The 20,232-nt window shown below is 41.1% G+C and overlaps 1 protein-coding gene across 12 annotated transcripts in view; it reads right to left on the reverse strand.

Moving 5' to 3' along the window:
- The window catches only part of LYRM4 (LYR motif containing 4), a 229,555-nt gene that overhangs the window by 183,244 nt on the left and 26,079 nt on the right, over positions 1–20,232 (reverse strand). For 11 of the 12 annotated variants that reach the window (XR_010112375.1, XR_010112376.1, XR_010112374.1 and 8 more), the window contains one exon: positions 1,851–1,971. Coding sequence is in view for 8 of the 12 variants with exons in the window: in XM_063605132.1 (XP_063461202.1) it covers positions 1,851–1,971 (121 nt within the window). In the remaining 4 variants the exon portion in view is untranslated. Of the gene's footprint in view, positions 1,259–1,850; positions 1,972–20,232 lie in introns of those variants that run through there. The other variant, XM_014345209.6, reaches the window with a different exon arrangement.

Here is a 20,232-nt window from a genome sequence, read left to right on the forward strand (position 1 = left end):
TGGATTCAGGAAGAGTCTTGACATGAAAGGGAAGTGAGTAGAAACTTTCCAGCTGCTGTTGTCTAACTGGTTCTCTGAAGGGATGAGAATGCTTTCATCCCTGAGGTGGTGACAGCAAGCTGTTCTGCAAGGTCGCCGTGTGTATTCTCCATCAGGAATGTGCAGTGGCCAGGCTGCCCTGGGGAGGGCACCCTTGCCCTGCACATGACACTGCTCCAGTGAGTCTGTTCTGGGAGGAGAACTCACTGGGATGTCAGATGAGGGCCAGTTTAGTATTTTTTTTTTTTGGCAAGGGTAGTTTGAGCATTTCAAACCAAGAAGTGACACAGACAATTAGATATAGCAGGAGAAATGATGGCACAGATTATTTACAATCCCCCTTTTCTAGGCAGTTTATACTCTGGATAATTTTACGCTAAAGATAAAACCTGCCTGTTTTGCCAACCTCTACACAGAGTAAGTGCCAAAGAACAAAATCTTTCTGAGTTTATGCAAAATAAGAACTCAGCTGCTTGTTCTTCTATGCTCCACTGCTAAAGGACCTCATAAAATTCAACTACTCGTGACTGGAAATGCCATTGTTCTAGAGTTTTCAAAATGCTGACTCACATAAATGCGACTCAAAGTACACATAAATGTGCAGATCAGTTTCTTTTCTGAGTACCCTACTATCCTCATGGCTTTAGTTAGAGATCATTTCCTAGGCCTGTCTGAGTGTGGCAGTTACTCTATTACTAAATAGCTGTAGAACTCGAGGATGGTTATGAGAATCCGAAATGCTATTCTAGAAAGAACTGTTACATTATGTAGGCAATATAACAAGACCTTTAATCTTGACATAAACTGCAAATTATAGTTTCAAATATTGCTTCTTTTTTGAATTCTTTTTAGAGTCAAGCATGAAGAAGGGTCAGGGAAAGATTATTATCTAATTTAATGTCAGCCAAGCTGGCATCTCTTGATGCTAAAGAAGCCCTTTCAAAACAGTACAGCATAACTTACAAAAATGGTAAAGAGTTTCCCCCTCCACACTTTATAAGCAAATTTCCTGCAAGTGAAAGACAAACACGAACAGAAGCAGAAATGGAGTTTATTGCGTGATTGCTGCTAAGTCAAAGAAAAACAGTGAAAAGGGTGTTTTTTAGAGAGCAAGAAAACCCATCAGTGGACGGTGACTTTAACCTCTGACGTTCTAATTACTCTTGCGGATGTTATCAGACCACGCAGGAGATCATGCCGCTGCACATGCTCCACCCACCTCATGAGAATGAGAAAAGGAAGCACAAGTCAAGGTGATCCTTGGCACTTCCACAAAACGAAAACTAACACACCCTCCAGGTTCCTTTATGGGGTCAGCACCCAAGCAGCTGTACTTTACACCATCTGCACCTGCAGATGCACCCCCCATGTGGCAACGTAATTCAGGTTCACCACCTACAATGGTGTCTTCAAGAAAAGGGCCACGTTCTGTTTATCCTGAATTATGATTAAAAATACTAGGAAAGGGAGAATATATTTATACTCTGAAATATATCCAAGTATACATGTGCAATACATCTTACAAAAACTTAGCTTTCAAAAAAATTAATGCAGAAGTTTCTCATACTTAAAGTATCAGCTTTCCAGAAGGATACACTCCCTGGAAATTCTGGAAAGTTGGTATTTTAAGTTCAACTTGAATCTGAAAATATGAGAGTTCACCTTTACATGTGTGTATTAGTACAAGGAACAGAGTTTCATGATCCTGCTCTGTAAATCACCAACACCAAAAGCACTGCTGTCTAATCAAGGGGAATATGTCAAAGTTTAAAGCTCTTAATGAAAAACAGTACATCACTGAACCATCTTACCTGTCGACGAATTACTCCAAGGTCTCTCTTGGCTTTATTCACTAGTGTTTGAATTTCTACAGGATCCTTTACATTTTTATTTTCTCTGAAGGCATCTCTTATCCTCCTGACAGCATATGTTCTAAATGAATTCAGAGGAAAAAAAAGAAAAGGTGTCAGTGTGTCTGAGGCTATGCTTTCAAATGAATTTTAAAGTTTTTCCTTTAGAATTAATTGTCTAATCTTCCCCTATGGATAATCCACTTTGATCTTTGCTCGTGGCGCAGGCTGATCCATTACCATTCTGGCATGACTAAGCAAACAGATTTAGGAAAATAAATCTACTCAACAAGTCACATACAAATGGCAAACTGCTACTGAAGTGTTCCTTAGATTATTGGTTCTTTAGCCTTATTCACATCTGGCTTCATTCCATTTACATGGATAACTGAACCTTTAGTGTACAGAGACAAATCAAGAACTCAGGTTAGCGGCAGTGAACCATGATGGTGCTACTGCACTTCAGCCTGGGCGACAATGCGAGACCGTCTTAAAAGAAAGGAAGAAAAAATTCAGAGGTTACATGACGATCGCATTTGCATGTACCCAGATAGTGACCTGTGCTTTCCAGTCCTTGTCCCATATTCTGGCTCTCACTTCCCTTTCTGTTGTCCACATTAGGATCCCACCACAGTCGAACCTGTGGAATTAGGCCAACACGCTTTCTTCACCTCCATCTTGAAAGTGCACACGCCTACCATCCACCCCCAACCAGACAGCTCACTTGCAGTACAGGACAGCAGTTCCAGAGCAAGGCTTGCCCATCAGACAGGCTTGGGTTTGTAGCCTTGCTCCAGCTTCTACTGTTTGTGTGAACTCGGGCAAGCTTCTTAACACAAGGCCATGTCTCCTCATCTGTCAAAAAGGCATAATACTGCTAAGGGCTGCTGGGAGGACTAGGCTTTATAATGTGTGTCTGGAATTTGGCCCAAAGCCTGTTATATAGAAAGACTCAATAAATGAAAGCTGTTCTTCTTAACACTTGTTATGCCTTAATGCAATTACTATTCCCTCTCCTCATGCCATAACCTTGCCTTCATCCTGCATCCTTACAGTCACACCATAGTGTGTGTACAGAAGGTAGAGTGGTGTGGATAATTAGCCACAACAGACAGCTCAACAGTCCTTAGACACAGCCTCATACTCAGATGGCTATGGCCTATCTCTAGCTCTACCCCAGCTACTCCAGATTGAAAGGCATAAGACTAAGGAGAAGCAGACTGAGTCAGGCATGTGAGACACCATTTTCTCTATGTTTTTTTTTTTCTTTTTTAGAGATGGGGTGTCTCTCTGTTGCCCAGGCAGTGTCATGATCATAGCTCACTGCAATTGCAAACTCCTGGGCTCAAGTGATCCTCCCGCCTCAGCCTCCAAAGTGGCTATAAGCACCCACCACCATGCCTGGCTAATTAAAAAAACTTTTTGGGGGATGGGGACTTGCTGCGTTGCCCAGGCTGGTCTTAAACTCCTGGGCTCAAGCTATCCTCCTGCCTTAGCATCTCAAGGAGCTAGGATTACAAGCACACGCCACAGTGCCTGGCTCTCTCGTCTTCTTAATGATCACAGACTGCTCTGCTTTTAACTTGGAGCACTGGTTAAAGAATCCATGTGATGCCAGTAGTAATATTTAGCAATAGAAGAATGGAAATACAGGCAAAGAAATGAGAGGAGGGGATATAAATTTCCTTGGGAGCAGCGGGGAGGGGGTATTGGGAGCTCATATAACTTATTGGGAAACTTTATCTTAAAAAGGACAAATTGTTTTAGATAAAGTTTTTTAAAGTAAAAAGGCATTGTACATTAAAAAATTCAAATGTCAGGTCTATTTGCATTTAAAAGCAAGAGTAAAACTAAATCTTATGATACTAGGAATCATAAAGGAGAAGGGAAGAGTTTAGGAACCGGTACTTTCAGAATGTAAGACACTGCTGAGACTTTGATCTTAACCCTCTGTGAACCAGCTGGAGTATTTCAGAGGAGCTGCTGAGCGCTCAGTATCAATCCTAAAGGGCTACAGCGATTGGGCATGGAATCCATGTACTAGCAGCTGCTAAATAACTGGGGCTCATTCACTTCTAAAGGGATATGGGAGGATTTTACAAATAGAATACATCAGATACAGACTCTCCTCAGGTGCAGCTGCTAATCTAACAAGATTTTAGATAGCAGCTAGGTAAATTAACAGCAATTTCTGGCACACTTTCTTGCACAGCCTAATGGCTATTTATAAAACACAGTATCACTGTTCTTCTTGACACCCACATACTCCTCCAAAGCAGTTTCTTTTTTGGCAATGATGGCAGCAAAGAGGGGACAAAATAATTTAATTCTAATATTTGTTCCACAGGCAAAATTGGTTTATAACATGAATTTACCTCCAGGAATCATCTATTGTTTCAATTTTTCATTTCGTATGCTGCATGGGCTTCTTGGAAAAACAAAATGGGCAACAGTAGCCGTTGCTAAACTCATTTTTCTAAAAGCTAGTAACTAGCTTAGAATAGCTAGGAAAAAAGGAGTACTGTTTGGAATGTAAAGACCTAAGGTCTTCCAAAGTTTAAGGAAATGAGAAAATAGCTTAAAACACTCAACAATTTATATCAACTGAGCTCAAGGCCCAGGGTCAGGAAATTCTGCTATGTATACTTGTTTGTCTCCCCAGCTCTCCAAAGTCCTTACCTAAAGAAAAGCAGCTCTAGATCTTGGAATTAAATGTGTCTAAAGCAATCAAGAGTCATGATTCAAATTTTCGATGCACTTTCGAGATGAATGCTGTAATGGTTCCCTCCTCTCTTTCTTGCTCTTTCTGCCTCACTTAAAGCACCCAGTGTTATTCTTTGCCCTAAGGGAAAATATTTCACTGGCTCAGAACCACAAAACTACTACTGCATGAACAGTTTCTTCCTTAGTTGTAAGAATTCTTATTTCGAATGATCACAGCTTTGTGAAAGTCATCAAAAATCTGAGTGAATCTTCAAATTTGGTGGGAGGGGGCGAATCACCAGTTATTTCAATCCTGACCCTGCCCTGGTTTTTATCATTTGCTTTTTTTTTTCTTTTTTCTTTGCTTTTCTTTTTTGCAGATTCTGGCTATCAGCCTCTTGACCATACCACTGGGCAAGAACATTTCAAAGAAAAATTTGCAGAAGTTGCCGTGAAAATGGCAGCTAGGTGCTACACAATGCCGTGCATTAGGATGATCCTAATGAGTCAGACGCTGTCTGAAATACGGCATGAAAAACTAACGCAGAAAGGGCAACACAACCAAATACAAAGCAGCAGCCCTACAGCCACAGAAACAGCGAGGTGATGATGCTCGCACACACACTGCCCTTTCCACTCTCCTGAAGCTTGGCAGTTTCTTGGTGCTTCTTTGCGCAAGAGACTCCCATTTGGCTTTCCTTCTCCACCCCAGCCTTTGCTCTTCATTCTGTCATCAGATCTCAAGTGCCCACAGGTTCTTTTTACCATTGCAAGGATTATACTCTTTTCTGAGATTCCTCCACTCAAAACTCCAATTTCCCTGCTGCACAGCAGGCAGTAACGAAAGCTCTTCAGTGCTTGAGGTTCTGCTTTACTCTGTCCCCTCCCAGAAACACCAAATGCCGCCATAATCACAGCCTCTGAGCACTTGGAGGCTCATATCAGCTTTAGCATCCAATGTGTGATGTGGAAACCACCTAACGTAATGCCTTTCATTTCTGTCATCTTCATCAGCATCTCAAGTGCTGGTTTCTCTGTGTACCCATCCTATAAACACATCTGTGCCTTTTCTGGGTCCTCTGCAACCTGAACTCAAGTATCCTAGGAACAATAAAAGCTGAATCCTTTCTACTGGCCTCTGTGGGGCAAACTCATCTACCTCCAATGACTTGGAAGGACACATCCTCCACCTACTTGCCTTAACTGAAATGTGCAAGAGGAAGCTGCTAAATTCTAGCATGTCCCCATATTCCACAGGGCCCAGAGGAGGGTGCTGGTGTATTCCGGGAGCCTACTGCTGCTTTCAGATCACTGATTCACCCTTATGCATCTTTGAGGCCATGCCATCTGACAATACTGTGTTGCATGCCTCCATGATACTGTTACTTGTTAATTTCTGGAGGTCAAGTCTTCATATTCAAGTCTTAATGTCTAAAGAGCACTCACTGCAATACACAGACCTCCAGTTTTAGGTTTCTTTTTTCAGAGACAGGGTTTCACTGTCACCCAGGCTGAAGTGCAATGGCCCTATTATAGCTCTCTGTAGCCTCAAACTCCTGGGCTCAAACGATCCTTCCGCCTCACCCTCCCAAGTAGCTGGGAATACAGCAGCATGCCACCATGACCTGCTAATTTTCATTTTGTAGAGAGAGGGTGTCACTATGCTGCCCAGGCTGGTCTCAAACTCCTGACTTCCAGTGATCCTCTCGCCTTGGCCTCTCAAAGTGCTGGGATTACAGGTGTGAGCCACTGTATCCGGCCTAGCTATTCCTTCCCAAGCTCCTTTGTGGGCTCATCTCATTCTGCTGCCCCTTACATGCTGTATTCTCTAGGGCACATATGTGAACCAGTTTTCTTATTCATAAGATCTCTGCCAGTAATTGCATCTGTCGAAGGTTTCACCTGCCATATAGATGCCATTGGCTACCAATATTTCTCTAGTCCAGACCTTCCTTCTGAGGTCCAAATCCATATACCTAATTGCCTTTTGGACTTGTCAACTAAAATATAGACTCTTCCAGTGAATACATCCAAAACCGAAGTGCCCGGCTGGGTGCGGTGGCTCATGCCTGTAATCTCAGCACTCTGGGAGGCCGAGGCGGGCGGATCACGAGGTCAGGAGTTTGAGACCAGCCTGGTCAACATGGTGAAACCCCGTCTCTACTAAAAATACAAAAATTAGCTGGGTGTGGTGGCGCGTGTCTGTAATCCCAGCTATCTGGGAGGCTGAGACAGGAGAACTGCTTGAACCCGGAGGCAGAAGTTGCAGTGAGCCAAGATTGCGCCACTGCACTCCAGCCTGGGCTACAGGGCAAGACAATGTCTCAAGAACAAACAAACAAACAAAAACCTGAAGTGCTCATGATGACCAATATTTCCTTCCTCAGGTAGGAGAATCTTCATGCAGTCAACTGCCCAAGTCAAATACTTAGAGACTCATCCTAAATTCTTTCCTTTCCCAGAACTCCCTATATGCAACCAATCACAAATCTTCCAATCGTAACTTTCCACATCCCTTCTGAATCACCTCTACTTCTCCAACTCCTCAGCCCCAATCTTGGTTCAGGCTCTTCTCTCTCAAAGTTATTTAACAGCCTTGGGGTTATGGTGTGTGTATGTGTGTGGTGTATAATCAAATGGATCATGATGCCTATGCAGAGGAAGCTCAAGGATCATTTGAAGGTCACACGGACTCTGGGTATATAACAGAGTAAAGAAGAGCAGAAAGCTTCTTTCTGATAATGTGAGCTCCTGGTACAATGTAAGCCCCACATAGCAGGAACTTTAATCTTTCTGGCTCACCACTGTATATGTCTGGCACAGAGAAGATATTCAATACATGTTTAATGAATAAATGAGCTTATCAAAATATCACAGGCAATATCAAAAAGACCTTCAAGAAAAATACCAATAATCAATAATGAAAACAAAACAACGAAAAAAGGGTTTGCAGCAAAAAGATTCAAACAACTTTTAGAAGGCAATGATTACAAAATTCACAATTACAATTTATTCAAGAAATACATACTAAATGCCTACTATATAAGCATTATGCCAGGAGCTGGGAATACAGTGGAGAATAACTAGGGTACTGGTCTCAGGTTCGGTGGGTGACAAGATCTGTAGATAAAGAGATGAAATAAGAAACAGAAGCCATTCCAAGTTAACACAAAGGGCCCAAGGGGACTGGCTTGAGGTAATGGAGTGGTCCTTCTCTTGAATGGGGTGGTGTTTTCACATGCCCTTAGGTTTGTCAAATCATTGAACTGTACCCTTAAAATGGATGCACTTGATTGTATGTAAATTATTCCTCAGTAAGTTGACTATTAAAGTAAATTAAAAAAAAGTATAGAAGTTATATTACATTTGCCCCCTTTTAAGAAAAGCAAAACAAGAAAAAAAAAGAAAGATTAGAATGCTAGAGAATATGTACATGGCTGACAGAAGCAATAACATTGAACTAAAGAAAACAGAAGACAAACTAGTAATTCAAATCTAAAGCATGGAAAAATTAAATACGTTGGTGAGAAATATGTAAGAAAAAAATTAACCTTCAGAATAGGGCAAAGGTGTATAACCTATGAATAATAAGTGTGAACAAACTGAACTGCATGGGTAATTAAATTTATAATGGAAGGAAATGTCCCAGAAGTGATTATAAAAAATTGAGAAGACTCATCGTTGAAATTTAACAACCAGAGGACAATGCCAAGATATCTACTTATAAAACCCTGGACTCCAAGGTTAAGAGAAAGAATACTTTAAGGACAAAGAAAGAATTTTAAGCAGTTAATATCGAATGGAATACAGATAAGCACATCCTCAGATACCTATTTTCAAATCTTCAAAGAAAAGGGCTGCTTTCCACAGTCATTTGCATTGCTGTTTTGAGGGTACAATAGGATTACAAAAGAATATCATCAATTTCTGATACACACACCAAGCACAGAGTAGTGTGCTAAGTACTTGATACATATTGATCTCATTTAATCCTCACAAACTACAACTCAGAGAGATTTCAAAAATGTAGGCCAAGATCGCATGTCTCGTAAGTGGCAGAGCTGGGTTCTGAACCCAGTTGACTCTAGAGCCTGTGATTTTCAACCCTAGGCTATTCCTCCTCCACAGGTCGATATGCCCTATCCAATCTTTGTTAAGTACTTGGTATAAAGCCGAGTGGTTGTCCATTTGAAGAGGCATTAAAAAAAAATTGTCTCTGGCATCACAAAGCTTAAAAAGGTCATCTAACTGTTCAACTCTGCTTCAAGTGTTCCTATAAATAGTTCAGCGCCAAACATGTCTTAAGAAAAGACAAATGGATGAGAGCATTTCAAGGGAAAGAGCTATTAATAAAAGGACTAAGTGAAATAATTGAGTTTAATTGTTTTAAAAAGGAAGAGGGCAACCAATGGAGGCTCGTGGAGTGGCAGGTGAAATTACCATGAGAAAATCCATTTTGGAGATCAAACCTTCAGGTTTTTGGGTAGTTGTGAATAAAACCTATTACACACTTCCCTGTTTAAAATTGCCTAACGGTTTTCCATTATCTTGAGATAACGGTCAACTGCATTGGCATGGATGGCCTACAGGACTCTCTGGATTCCTGCTCATCTCTCCCACTCCATCTAGCAGCTTCCAGCAAGGACCACCAACTCCGGCCATCCTGGAAGACTTGCAGTCTCCCTGGTTTTCTCTCCTGGAGGCCTGCTATTTCTCCACACATGGAGCATCCTTTTCCAGCTGGATTCTTGGCTAACTCCTATTCATCTTTAAAGACCTAAGACAGTTAGAAACAAATATCACAAAATATTAATATCCTTAGAATACAAATAGCACATATAAATTGAGAAGATAATAAGACCACAGTAAATAAATTAGTGGCATAAAACAATAACTCACAAGAGACCACAGAGTGATGAAACAGACAGATATAGATGTGGGAATGTTCAGCCTCAGTCACAATCAAACAAATGAAAATTTTAAATGAGGCATCATTTTGTGTCCATCAAATTACCTGCAGTTTTTGAAAAGACAAAGGGACAGGTACACCCTGCTGGTGTGAGCATGGACTGGTACTTCCTGTGAAGAAAACAGTATACTAATGGATGGATACTGATGTTCTTAATATTTTACCCAGTAATCCTACTTTTAGGGATCTATCCTACAGAAATAACCTGAAATATGCAGATATATACAGAATGATGTTCGTTTTAGATTTATAAGCATTAAAAATAGAAACCACCTAAGTTCTCAATAATAGAGAATTGGCTACATAAATTATGAAATTATATAGCTTTAAAAACAGATGTTTCAGCCAGGCACGGTAGCTTCTGCCTATAATCCCAGCACTCTGGGAGGCCGAGGTGGGTGGATCACCTGAGGTCAGGAGTTTGAGACCAGCCTGACCAACATGGTGAAACCCCATCTCTACTAAAAATACAAAATTTAGCCAGGCATGGTGATGCATGCCTGTAATCCCAGCTACTCGGTAGGCTGAGGCAGAAGAACCACTTGAACCTCGGAGGCAAAGGTTGCAATGAGCCGAGATTGTGCCACTGCACTCCAGCCTGGGTAACAAGAGTGAAACTGTCTGAAAAAATAGGCCGGGCGCCATGGCTCAGGCCTATAATCCCAGCACTTTGGGAGGCCGAGGCAGGCAGATCACCTGAGGTTGGGAGTTTGAGACCAGCCTGGCCAACATGGAGAAACCCCGTCTCTACTAAAAATACAAAATTAGCTGGGCGTGGTGGTGGGCTCCTGTAGTCCCAGCTACTGGGGTGGCTGAGGCAGGAGAATGGCGTGAACCTGGGAGGCAGAGTTTGCAGTGAGCCAAGGTTACGCCACTGTGCTCCAGCCTGGGTGAAAGAGCAAGGCTCTGAATCAAAAAAAAAAAAAAAAAAAAAAAGATGTTTAAAAAAAACTTAAAGTCACAGGAAAAAAAGATGTAAGGTGGAAAATCATTCTCCCTCTCATTCCTGTCCCTTAAACAACCAGTTCTCTCTAGATGCTATCACAGTTGGCAGTTTCTTATACAGCTTTCTGGAGACATTAGGTTCATATTAAAATCTCTACATGTACATTTTTTTTCCTTCACAAACGGTAGCATTCTAAACATACTGTAGACTTTTAATTTTTAAATGAAAATCTATCTTAGTGATCATTTGATAATACAAATAAAGGTGATTTAGCTTTAAAAATGGTTATATACTATTGTACAGATGAACTAGAATTCATTTAGGTAGCCGTTTATTACTGGATGTTTAGGTTGTCTCCAATTGTGCTACTACAAACAATGCTGTAATCAGCATTCTTGCTTACAGTAGCATCACGTGCATGTCTATTTGTGGGATGGATTCTCTAAAGTGGAACTGATAGTTCAAAGATAGATAAATATTTTACTGGGCAAAATATTATAAAAATTATACATTATAAGGCTGTTTTCCTCATAGGAAGTACAAGTTTATGTCCCCAACATCTCTGCCAACACAGTGCATCATCAAACTTCTTGATCTTTGCTAATCAATCTAATAGGTGAAAAACAGTATTTCATCTTAATTGCCTTTTTCTCATCATGTATGATGTCCACCACATTGTCCCAGGTCTATTTGTACTTCTGTTTATATCCTTTGCCTTTTCTTAATCGAGTGGTCTTTTGAATGGATTTGTAAGGAGGTCTTTAAGAAGCTAGCCTTTTGTGCAGAGTTACAATATTCACTCTGGTTTGTTGCCACTTGGCTATGTTTATGGTGCTTTTTACTTTTGTGATGTAGAAATGTTCACTTTTTGTGTGGTCCGGTGTACCAAATTTTATGTTACGGCTTCTGTGTTACACATCATATGTATAAAAGCCTACCCTATTGCGAGATTTAAAAAAATATTCATCCATGTGTTCCTGAGAACATGTTCCTGAGGACATTAAGCCATGTGTTTCATGGCTTAATTTTTCATGTTTAACTCTGGTCTTTCCGGAGTTTGTTTTGGTGGAAGTTGTTGAATATGAATCTAACTTCACCATCCATTGTTAAGATTTTTCTTTTTTGAGATGGAGTTTTGCTCGTTACCCAGGCTGGACTGCAATGGCGCAATCTCAGCTCATTGCAACCTCCGCTTCCTGGGTTCAAGTGATTCTCCTGCCTCAGCCTCCCGAGTAGCTGGGATTACGGGCATGTGCCACCACGCCCGGCTAATTTTTAGTAGAGGCAGGGTTTTTCCATGTTGGTCAAGCTGGTCTCAAACTCCCGACCTCAGGTGATCCGCCCGCCTCAGCCTCCCAAATTGCTGGAATTAGAGGCGTGAGCCACCGCGCCTGGCCCATTGTTAAGTTTTTAAAAGTGAAAGATACAATTTGATATTCGGGATGATCTCAATTATGGAAAATATATGTGTAGGAAAAATTAGAAGGAAATATGACAGCATGTTAACAATAATTACTTTTGGTTATTGAAATTTATGCCTCCTAAATTACTACAATAACTGTTATTTCTTAATGATTTTAAAGTTCCTATTGATATAATAAAAATCAGTAATATACCACAATAAGGAAAAATCAGTAGTAGAGAGGGCTGAAATTGTGTGAGAAGAGAATGGGGAAGGGTATATACAATTAGATCTACGCATATAAGCAGGTGAGATATATGATGAGGAATTAAACCCTGGTGAAAAGAAGAGGGGTTGGATTAAGAAGTATTTAGTTGATAAAGACAACAGGCTCTATGAGTATATTTTTAGACCGCTTATTTTGAGGCAACAATGGGACAAGGTAGACATGTCCAATAGGCTGCCAGAAATAAGGTTGTGGAGCTAAGGTGAGGAGGATCAGACTGTCGATAAACCTGAAAATCAGGGACAAGGAAGTGTGAGGCAACACCATGGGGTAAGAAGAGCTTGTTCTGATGAAAGCCATAGAATGGGAAGAGCCATTAGCCTTGGAAGGAGCCCTGGAGAAATCATACCAATATTTAAGAGCAGGCAGAGAAGGATCTATGAAAGGAGAGGGAGCAAGAAGGGTCAACGTAGAGGCAGGAAAGCCAGGATAATTCACAGGAGACAAGAAGGCAAATTTTACAGAGAGTAGGTAAGATTGTTAGGATGTCAGTGATTTTTGCAAAAAACCCCACCAGCATAGGAACACCAGAAATAGGAATGCTTTTATACTGTTGGTAGGAGTGTAAATTAGTTCAACCATTGTGGAAATTCCCCAAGGAATTTGGGTGATTCCTCAAGGATCTAGAACCAGAAATACCATTTGACCCAGCAATCCCATTACTGGGTACATACCCAAAGGATTATACATCATTCTACTATAAAGACACATGCACACGTATGTTTACTGCAGCAGTATTTACAATAGCAAAGACTTGGAACCAACCCAAATGCTCATCAGTGATAGACTGGATAAGAAAATGTGGCACATATACACCACAGAATACTAAACAGTCATAAAAAAGAATGAGATCATGTCCTTTGCAGGGACATGGATGAAGCTGGAAACCATCATCCTCAGCAAACTAACACAGGAACAGAAAACCAAACACCGCATGTTCACACTCGTAAGTGGGAGCTGAACAATGAGAACACATGGACACAGGGAGGGCAACATCACACACCAGGACCTGTTGCGGGGTGGGGGGCAAGGAGAGGGAGAGCATTAGGACAAATACCTATTGCATGTGAAGCTTAAAACCTAGATGATGGGTTGATAGGTGCAGCAAACCACCATGGCACATGTATACCTATGTAAGAAACCTGCACATGTATCCCAGAACTTAAAGTAAAACAAAACAAAACAAAAAAACACCAGCATATACCTATTGATCACAATGTAGTAAATATGGCAGAAAAACCCCCTAAATTCATGGAGGTAGTCATAAATAATAATTGGACCTTGGAGGAAATTCATTACACAATAAGAAAGTCTTTTTTTTTTTTTTTTTTTTTTTGAGATAGAGTCTTGCTCTATCGTCCAGGCTGCAGTGCAGTAACGTGGTCTCGGCTCACTGCAACCTTCACCTCCCTGGTTCAAGCGATTCTCATGCCTCAGCCTCTGGAGTAGCTGGGACTACAGGTGCATGCCACCATGTCTGGCTAATTTTTGTATATCTTAGTAGAGGCAGGGTTTCACCATGTTGGCCAGGCTGGTATTGAACTCCTGACCTCAGGTAGTCCACCCTCAGGTGCTCAGGTAGAGCACCCTCCCAAAGTGCTGGGATTATAGGCTTGAGCCACCACGCCCAGCCAAGAAAGTGTCTTTAAAATAATGAAAAAGATAATGCATAAAATCTTTGGAATATAGTCAAAGCCATACTTAGATGAAACTTAATGGTTTAAATATCTTTGTTAATAATACTAGCAAAGTTTAATAATTAAGAATATTTCCTGGCTGGGCGCGGTGGCTCATGCCTGTAATCCCAGTACTTTGGGAGGATAAGGTGGGAGGATCACGAGGTCAGGAGATCGAGATCATCCTGGCTAATACGGTGAAACCCTGTCTCTACTAAAAATACAAAAAAAAAAAAATTAGCCGGGCGTTGGTGGCAGGCACCTGTAGTCCCAGCTACTCGGGAGGCTGAGGCAGAAGAATGGCATGAATCCAGGAGGCGGAGCTTGCAGTGAGCAGATCACGCCACTGCACTCCAGCCTGGGCGACAGAGCGAGGCTCAGTCTCAAAAAAAAAAAAAAGGATATTTCCTAATAGCCCAGAAAAGGAAAACAGTACAGTCCCCATGAGAAAATAGGGAACAAGGTTTTAAAAATATTTGTTAAACAAGTTCAAAGTGAAAAAAGGTCAGTAGACACAGCTAAGACAATTTTGTTTTTTAACGTTGTGGCTCTTGGGTTACACATCAGAAAAAACAATTTTAAGAAAAAAAGTGAAGAGGTTTGGAAGTTTGAGAAGAGCCTCGTTTTGGACAATCACATTGGAAACAGTGTGGGCAGACTCCAGAACTTGCCAAGCAAATGAAAAAGGCTGTTGAGCTTGGAAATGGCCAATGTGGTGGTACCAATTTGCCAAACCGGGCGATTGTCTTCCAGCTGTGGTTGATGCCCAGGTGTAGTTATAGAAAAGGCAGACGTCTGATTACATCCACAGGTGCAGTTTTGACAGATGGGTGCAACATAAGGGCAAAGAGGGAGAGAAGAACTCTCTCCAGGGCTCAGAGTGGGTGGTGCAGAATTTCTTCCTCCACAGTTAGAAAATTCCCAAAGCCCCAGTTCCTGTGACTTAGGCTATCCTCTGACTCAGCCCCCTAAGTAGGACTCAAGTCCTAATGTAAATGTCCAATAAAAACCAGTCAGAGAAATTATGGTAAATCAATTGAAAGATATCTGTTGAGATAAATATGAAATGTATGTGCAAAAAAAGTATATTCAAAACAATATGACAGTTTCATATAACTGCAGGTTTTAAGAAAGGTTCTATGGGGTCTGTTGAAAGTAACATTGTCTTAAAAAATTAATAAAATAATGGAAAGAAAGAAACATCACCATTCTATAGCAGATGCTCCTTTCAGTCTCTAGAGGAAAAGTTTAGGAGTATTTCTGCCCAGGCGTCCTTTTTGGTGCTTAATAACATTTAAGATCTTTAACCTATAATTTATCAAAATTAAACCCCATCACTTGGATTTATCCTCATAGTCACTGACATTTTGTTGCAAACAAGATTTTTTAAAATGTAAACCAGTTTATCAAAGTAAAGGCCACCTATAAAACGAAACGTGTTTAGCTTGTCTGCAGTTAGGCATGCAGATCAAGCAGCAGCGAGGTCTCTGGCTCCTTTTTTGTTGGGTTTTAGACGTGCCTATTTAGACAGTGCAATTTCCTGAAGGCTGAAGGCTGAGAACTGGTGGCTGTGGCTAAGATCCACAGTTCCCTCTTGACATGCTCCTAGACTCAAAGATGACCACATGCTTCATTTGTGGAGTCCTGCAAACTACTTTTGTCAGGGGAAAAACGCACTTTCCTTACATCTACATATCCTCTTATGAAACTGGTCATATTTCTTCTAAAAGTATCACTGTGACAGTATAGTCCCCATGTATAAAAGCTCCATGTATATGGCAAAGATTTTCTGGCTTCTTTTTTCCCCCCGCCTATCAGAATGAGCTTGATCTCATACCAGAAAAGCCAGCTCAAGCTTCCATCAGGTATTAGGAGTTAAATATTAGACTACAGAACACAGTTTTCTAAATTTTATTTTAAAATTATAGTGTGAACCAGCCAATAATGTAAGACATAGCCTTTAAATTATTTAAAATTTATGGAGAATAACTACCTAAGGTAGATCAATTAATTCTAGATTTTCCACTTTATGGGTGAAATAAAGCACAAACGATGAAAATTCCTCTTGGTCATTAGATGTCTTCCTTAAAATTTCCTATGGAAATAGGAAATAGGAGTCAAATAAAATGACTTTCACTTTATCCTTTCCAACAGCTATTAGTCACTGGCAACAACACATGAGCAAGGAAGGAAGGAGAAAAGGGGACACGTATCAGTCATCTACCTTCTTCTGGACACGTCATCAAGGATGATGAACTCAGCACAAAAATGCAGAACAATTCTCCCTCCCCCTTCCTAAAATGTATGAAATGTCAGAATGTTTACTGGGCTATTCAGAAGGAAAAAAAGTCCATATAAACACATTTCAAGGCCAGGTGCGGTGGCTCACGCCTGTAATCCCAGCACTTTGTGAGGCTAAGGTAGATGGATCATTTGAGGTTAGGAGTTCAAGAACAGTCTGGCCAATATGGTGAAACCGTGTATCTACTAAAAATACAAAAATTAGCTGGGCGTGGTGGTGGGCACCTATAATCCCAGCTACTGCACTCCGGTCTGGGCGACAGAGCGAGACTGTCTCAAAAAAATAAAAAACCAAAAAAAAAACCCCACAAAAAACCCAAACATTTCAGGTGTACAGTAACCTCAACCATTCATAAGAAAGCTACAAACTGGGCGGTAACTAAAAAAGGCTGCAGGGCCGAATTCAGGGAGGCTACAGAGCATAGTCAAAACCTTGCTGGGCTTCCCGAGTGTCCTGGTTTTGAAAGGACAGCAAGGGAACAAGCTGGGCCTCTGTTCCCTCAATCCCTGAATACTGGATTGAATCCAGGGCAAGAGAGCCCATCAGCTAACTTTACTTCACTTCTTGAAGTTAAAGGGCTCTGAATGCTGTATGTAGATTTTTATGCAGATGAGCCTGTGAATCACCTCCCTGTGTCTACTAAAAAAATCTGGCAACCCTTTCTCCCTTTGGAGAGCTTTAATTTTCCCTGTTGCAGAGAAGTGGCATTTCTAAAGTCTTGTCCAGGCTAAAATTCCATAAATTTGAAAATACACTTAGTCTCTTTTATCTGCTGGGATGCCGTAAACAGCATGAGACCCGGAATACAATACCACGCACTGTAACATAACTAGGGATAGTTATTTTGATCGGAGTGCCATATTGTCTTGAAACAAAGTTTGTTTGCTTGGCTATTTATAATACAAATAACTTGTTACAGCATCTTTCTTCCAAGTAGGTCAAAATATTTCCATGCATTACATAATTTATTTCTATAACATCCCTGTGAATCATCCAGTAGGTGTTTGTGTGTTAGGATTTATTTTTACTTTAAAGAACTTGAGGACTTTGAGACTGAATAAAATTGAGCAAACATTTGCATTTACAAATGGTTACTGGTTACCATGCCACTTTTTTCTTTTTAATACTAACTAAACAATATCAGAATGGCACTTGGCATTGATCTGTCAAAACACAAGAAGAACAGACATGGAAGGTCAAGCCAAAAAATGCAGTCTCAAAATAAACTGTTGAATAATATAAACTGGACTCTTACTGCCACAGGATTGGCAAAAGGAGTCTTCACCTGTGGGATTATCACATCTCTCCCTTCAGGGCACACTGAGGCTGAAGGAACCTGGTCATCCCTATAACTTGCAATCACTCTGCAGAGCTCTGAGGAAAACTGCCTGCTTGACTGGACAGCCCAGCTGTGGAAATCTCTAGAAATAAAGATGCTACACAAAGGTGGTGCCAATTTCTGGACACTTACAGAGAGCATGCCTGGCTTAGAAGACATGGAAAAGACAGGCAACTGAGAGGGTCATTACATCAAAGGAGCCAGTATACTTCATAGTAGTGCAAAGAAGTACAAGGAAGAATTTGCTGCACTGGTAATAAACCATTCACATATCTCACTGGAGTCTTTTCTTTTTAAATTTGGTATCTTCTAATTGCTTCAGTCCAGGGTCTCAGCAACTGCTGCTGTTTGGATGCTGTCCTTAAGTATGTAGATACCAGGTTGCAAATGGTGAAATAAGGAGTTTACTCTCCACCACTTGTATTTTAGCACTAAAAACCTCAGGGATCAGAAATCTGCAACATGCTTTCATTTTGAGTTGCATGAAACTTTCATTACTTGCCCTAAATCCAAGGCTGAGTTTTCTATACGCATAAATGCTCAGAGCAAGAAGGTATTTGGCCTCAGTATTGTTTGTAATTCCATGATCCAATAAGCCCTGTTCAGAATCAACAAACAGCAGCTTCCCTGTGGGTGTTTAGCATCCATGTGAATGTAGGGTAGACCAACTTAACTGAGTTCCATCTTAACTACCTACTAAAAATTTAAAATTGTGCACCCTGCATTAAAGGCCACGATAGTGTGATACTCTGTATTTATCACAATACTTAAGAGAGCTCTCATCCATGGATTAGCACACAAAGTGAAGCCCCATCCCCAGCATTCAGTATGCAGAGGCTCAACTGGACGACGTCCTCACTGCCTTCTCTCTGAAGACGCCCTGCCTCCCATTTCCTGAGAGAGGGTCTCACCCACATGATCAATGGCAGGCAAAAAAAATGAGCGACTTGACAAATTTGGGGAGGGCCTTCTGATTGCCTAGTTGTGCTTCTGCAAGCCGAAAGCAGGTGACAATCAGATTTGACATGTGAACCAGCATTTCCCAGCATGTGTTACGTGAAAATACTAGTCCTAAGTGAGGAAGAAGAAACACAGCATCTTATTCCCTTTACTCCCAAAACAATCACAAAGAATACTTGAATATTAAAGCAGTGGAGAAGCCCTGGAGCGCGAAGAAAAGTTAGGGACCTGGATTCATTCGCAGAACCTTACCCACCCCCAGTGACACCCATTCTACTGTGGGAAATGCTGATCTGCACAAAACTTCTACCCAGCCAGTGCCTTCAACATTCAGAGGCTGGAGGCTGATTCAAAGTACCTTACTTGAATCTCACATAACCCTCTAGCCACATATCCTAAGAAGTGTCTCAGATCTCAATCTCTCTCTCTCTTTTTAAAGACAGGGTCTCTCTATGTTGCCCAGGCTGGACTCCAACTCCTGGGTGCAACTGATCCTCCCGCCTCGGCCTCCCCAGTAGCTGACACTACAGGCCCATGCCACCATGCTCAGCTTGCATCTGATAATCTGAGCTGTGTGAGTTCCATTAGTTACAACAGAGATCTGCAATATGTTCACGGTCCCTTCTCCCAAATGGTCCCAGACCATACAGATCCCTGTGCTGGGTCACGGTCATACACAGAACTGGCTTTGAGAAGATACGAACCCAGGCAAGTGAAACTTGGTCTGATCTAAAAATTCTGTCACAATGCAGTTCGACAGCCTGCCCTTTCACCCCCTCCTCCCCAACAACTACAACTAATCATTTCATTTGGTTTAAAATGGGTCACCACAATTGGCTCTAATTTCAAGTCATATTTCTGAAAAGTCTATACAATGGATTTTCTATCATGATGTAAAACATAAAATAATAAAATAAAAAACTCTCATTCTTGTTTAGGAAGACTAAATTTAGAACTGCTTTACATTTGAAGCATTAGTTTTGGGGAAAATTTCACTATTATTTAAATTATTTATTCTGTTTGTGTTTAGCATCCCTAAGATATGGACAAAACAAGGAACTTCTGTGAGATGAGCCCCTCGTGTTCTTATCACCCATTGGCAAGTGGCCTTCACGGGGCAGCTCCCTTCACTCCTGCGCTCCTCTGCAGAGGCGCCAGGTGCCCTTAGGCTATAAGGATTCAGATGAAAACAGGACAAGCTTTACAAAGCTCCTGGTATTGGGCACATATTATAAATTACTCTATTTTATAACAGGAGTATACACAGTGCTCTGAGAACAGAGAAGGAGGGAGTAACTCAGCCAGGGGCTTTGAGAAGTCTTTCCAGGGAAGGTGATGTCTTTGAAGGATGAATAGAATTTCATCAGAGGGAAACCCTTTCTGCAATGGCAGGCTAATAATAAATATAGAATTCAAAACCCCATGTTCTACATGAGTAGGAAAACACAGAAAAGGAAAGATAAAAATATCGAAGAAGGAATACAAAGTTTTGGAAAAAGGAGAGAGGAGCTATAAGAAAAAAAGAAAGGTGACTTTAAAAGGAAGTATGTGGAACTGAACATGGGATGGAATTCTCTGGTAACATTACTAGATTGAGGAAGAAGGAAATTACCAGTAAAGTTGTAGTTTCAGAATTACAGCTAGCAGCAAAATTCGGTTTCTACCAATGAGAATGCCAAACTCCTGTCCCCCTACTCCCAAACCCCCAGAGCTCAGTTTCACTGCCAGCTGCACTCCAGAGCTTTGTACCTGGCACGCTG

This window comes from Pan paniscus, chromosome 5 (assembly GCF_029289425.2).
Source record: "Pan paniscus chromosome 5, NHGRI_mPanPan1-v2.0_pri, whole genome shotgun sequence".
NCBI lineage: Eukaryota > Metazoa > Chordata > Mammalia > Primates > Hominidae > Pan > Pan paniscus.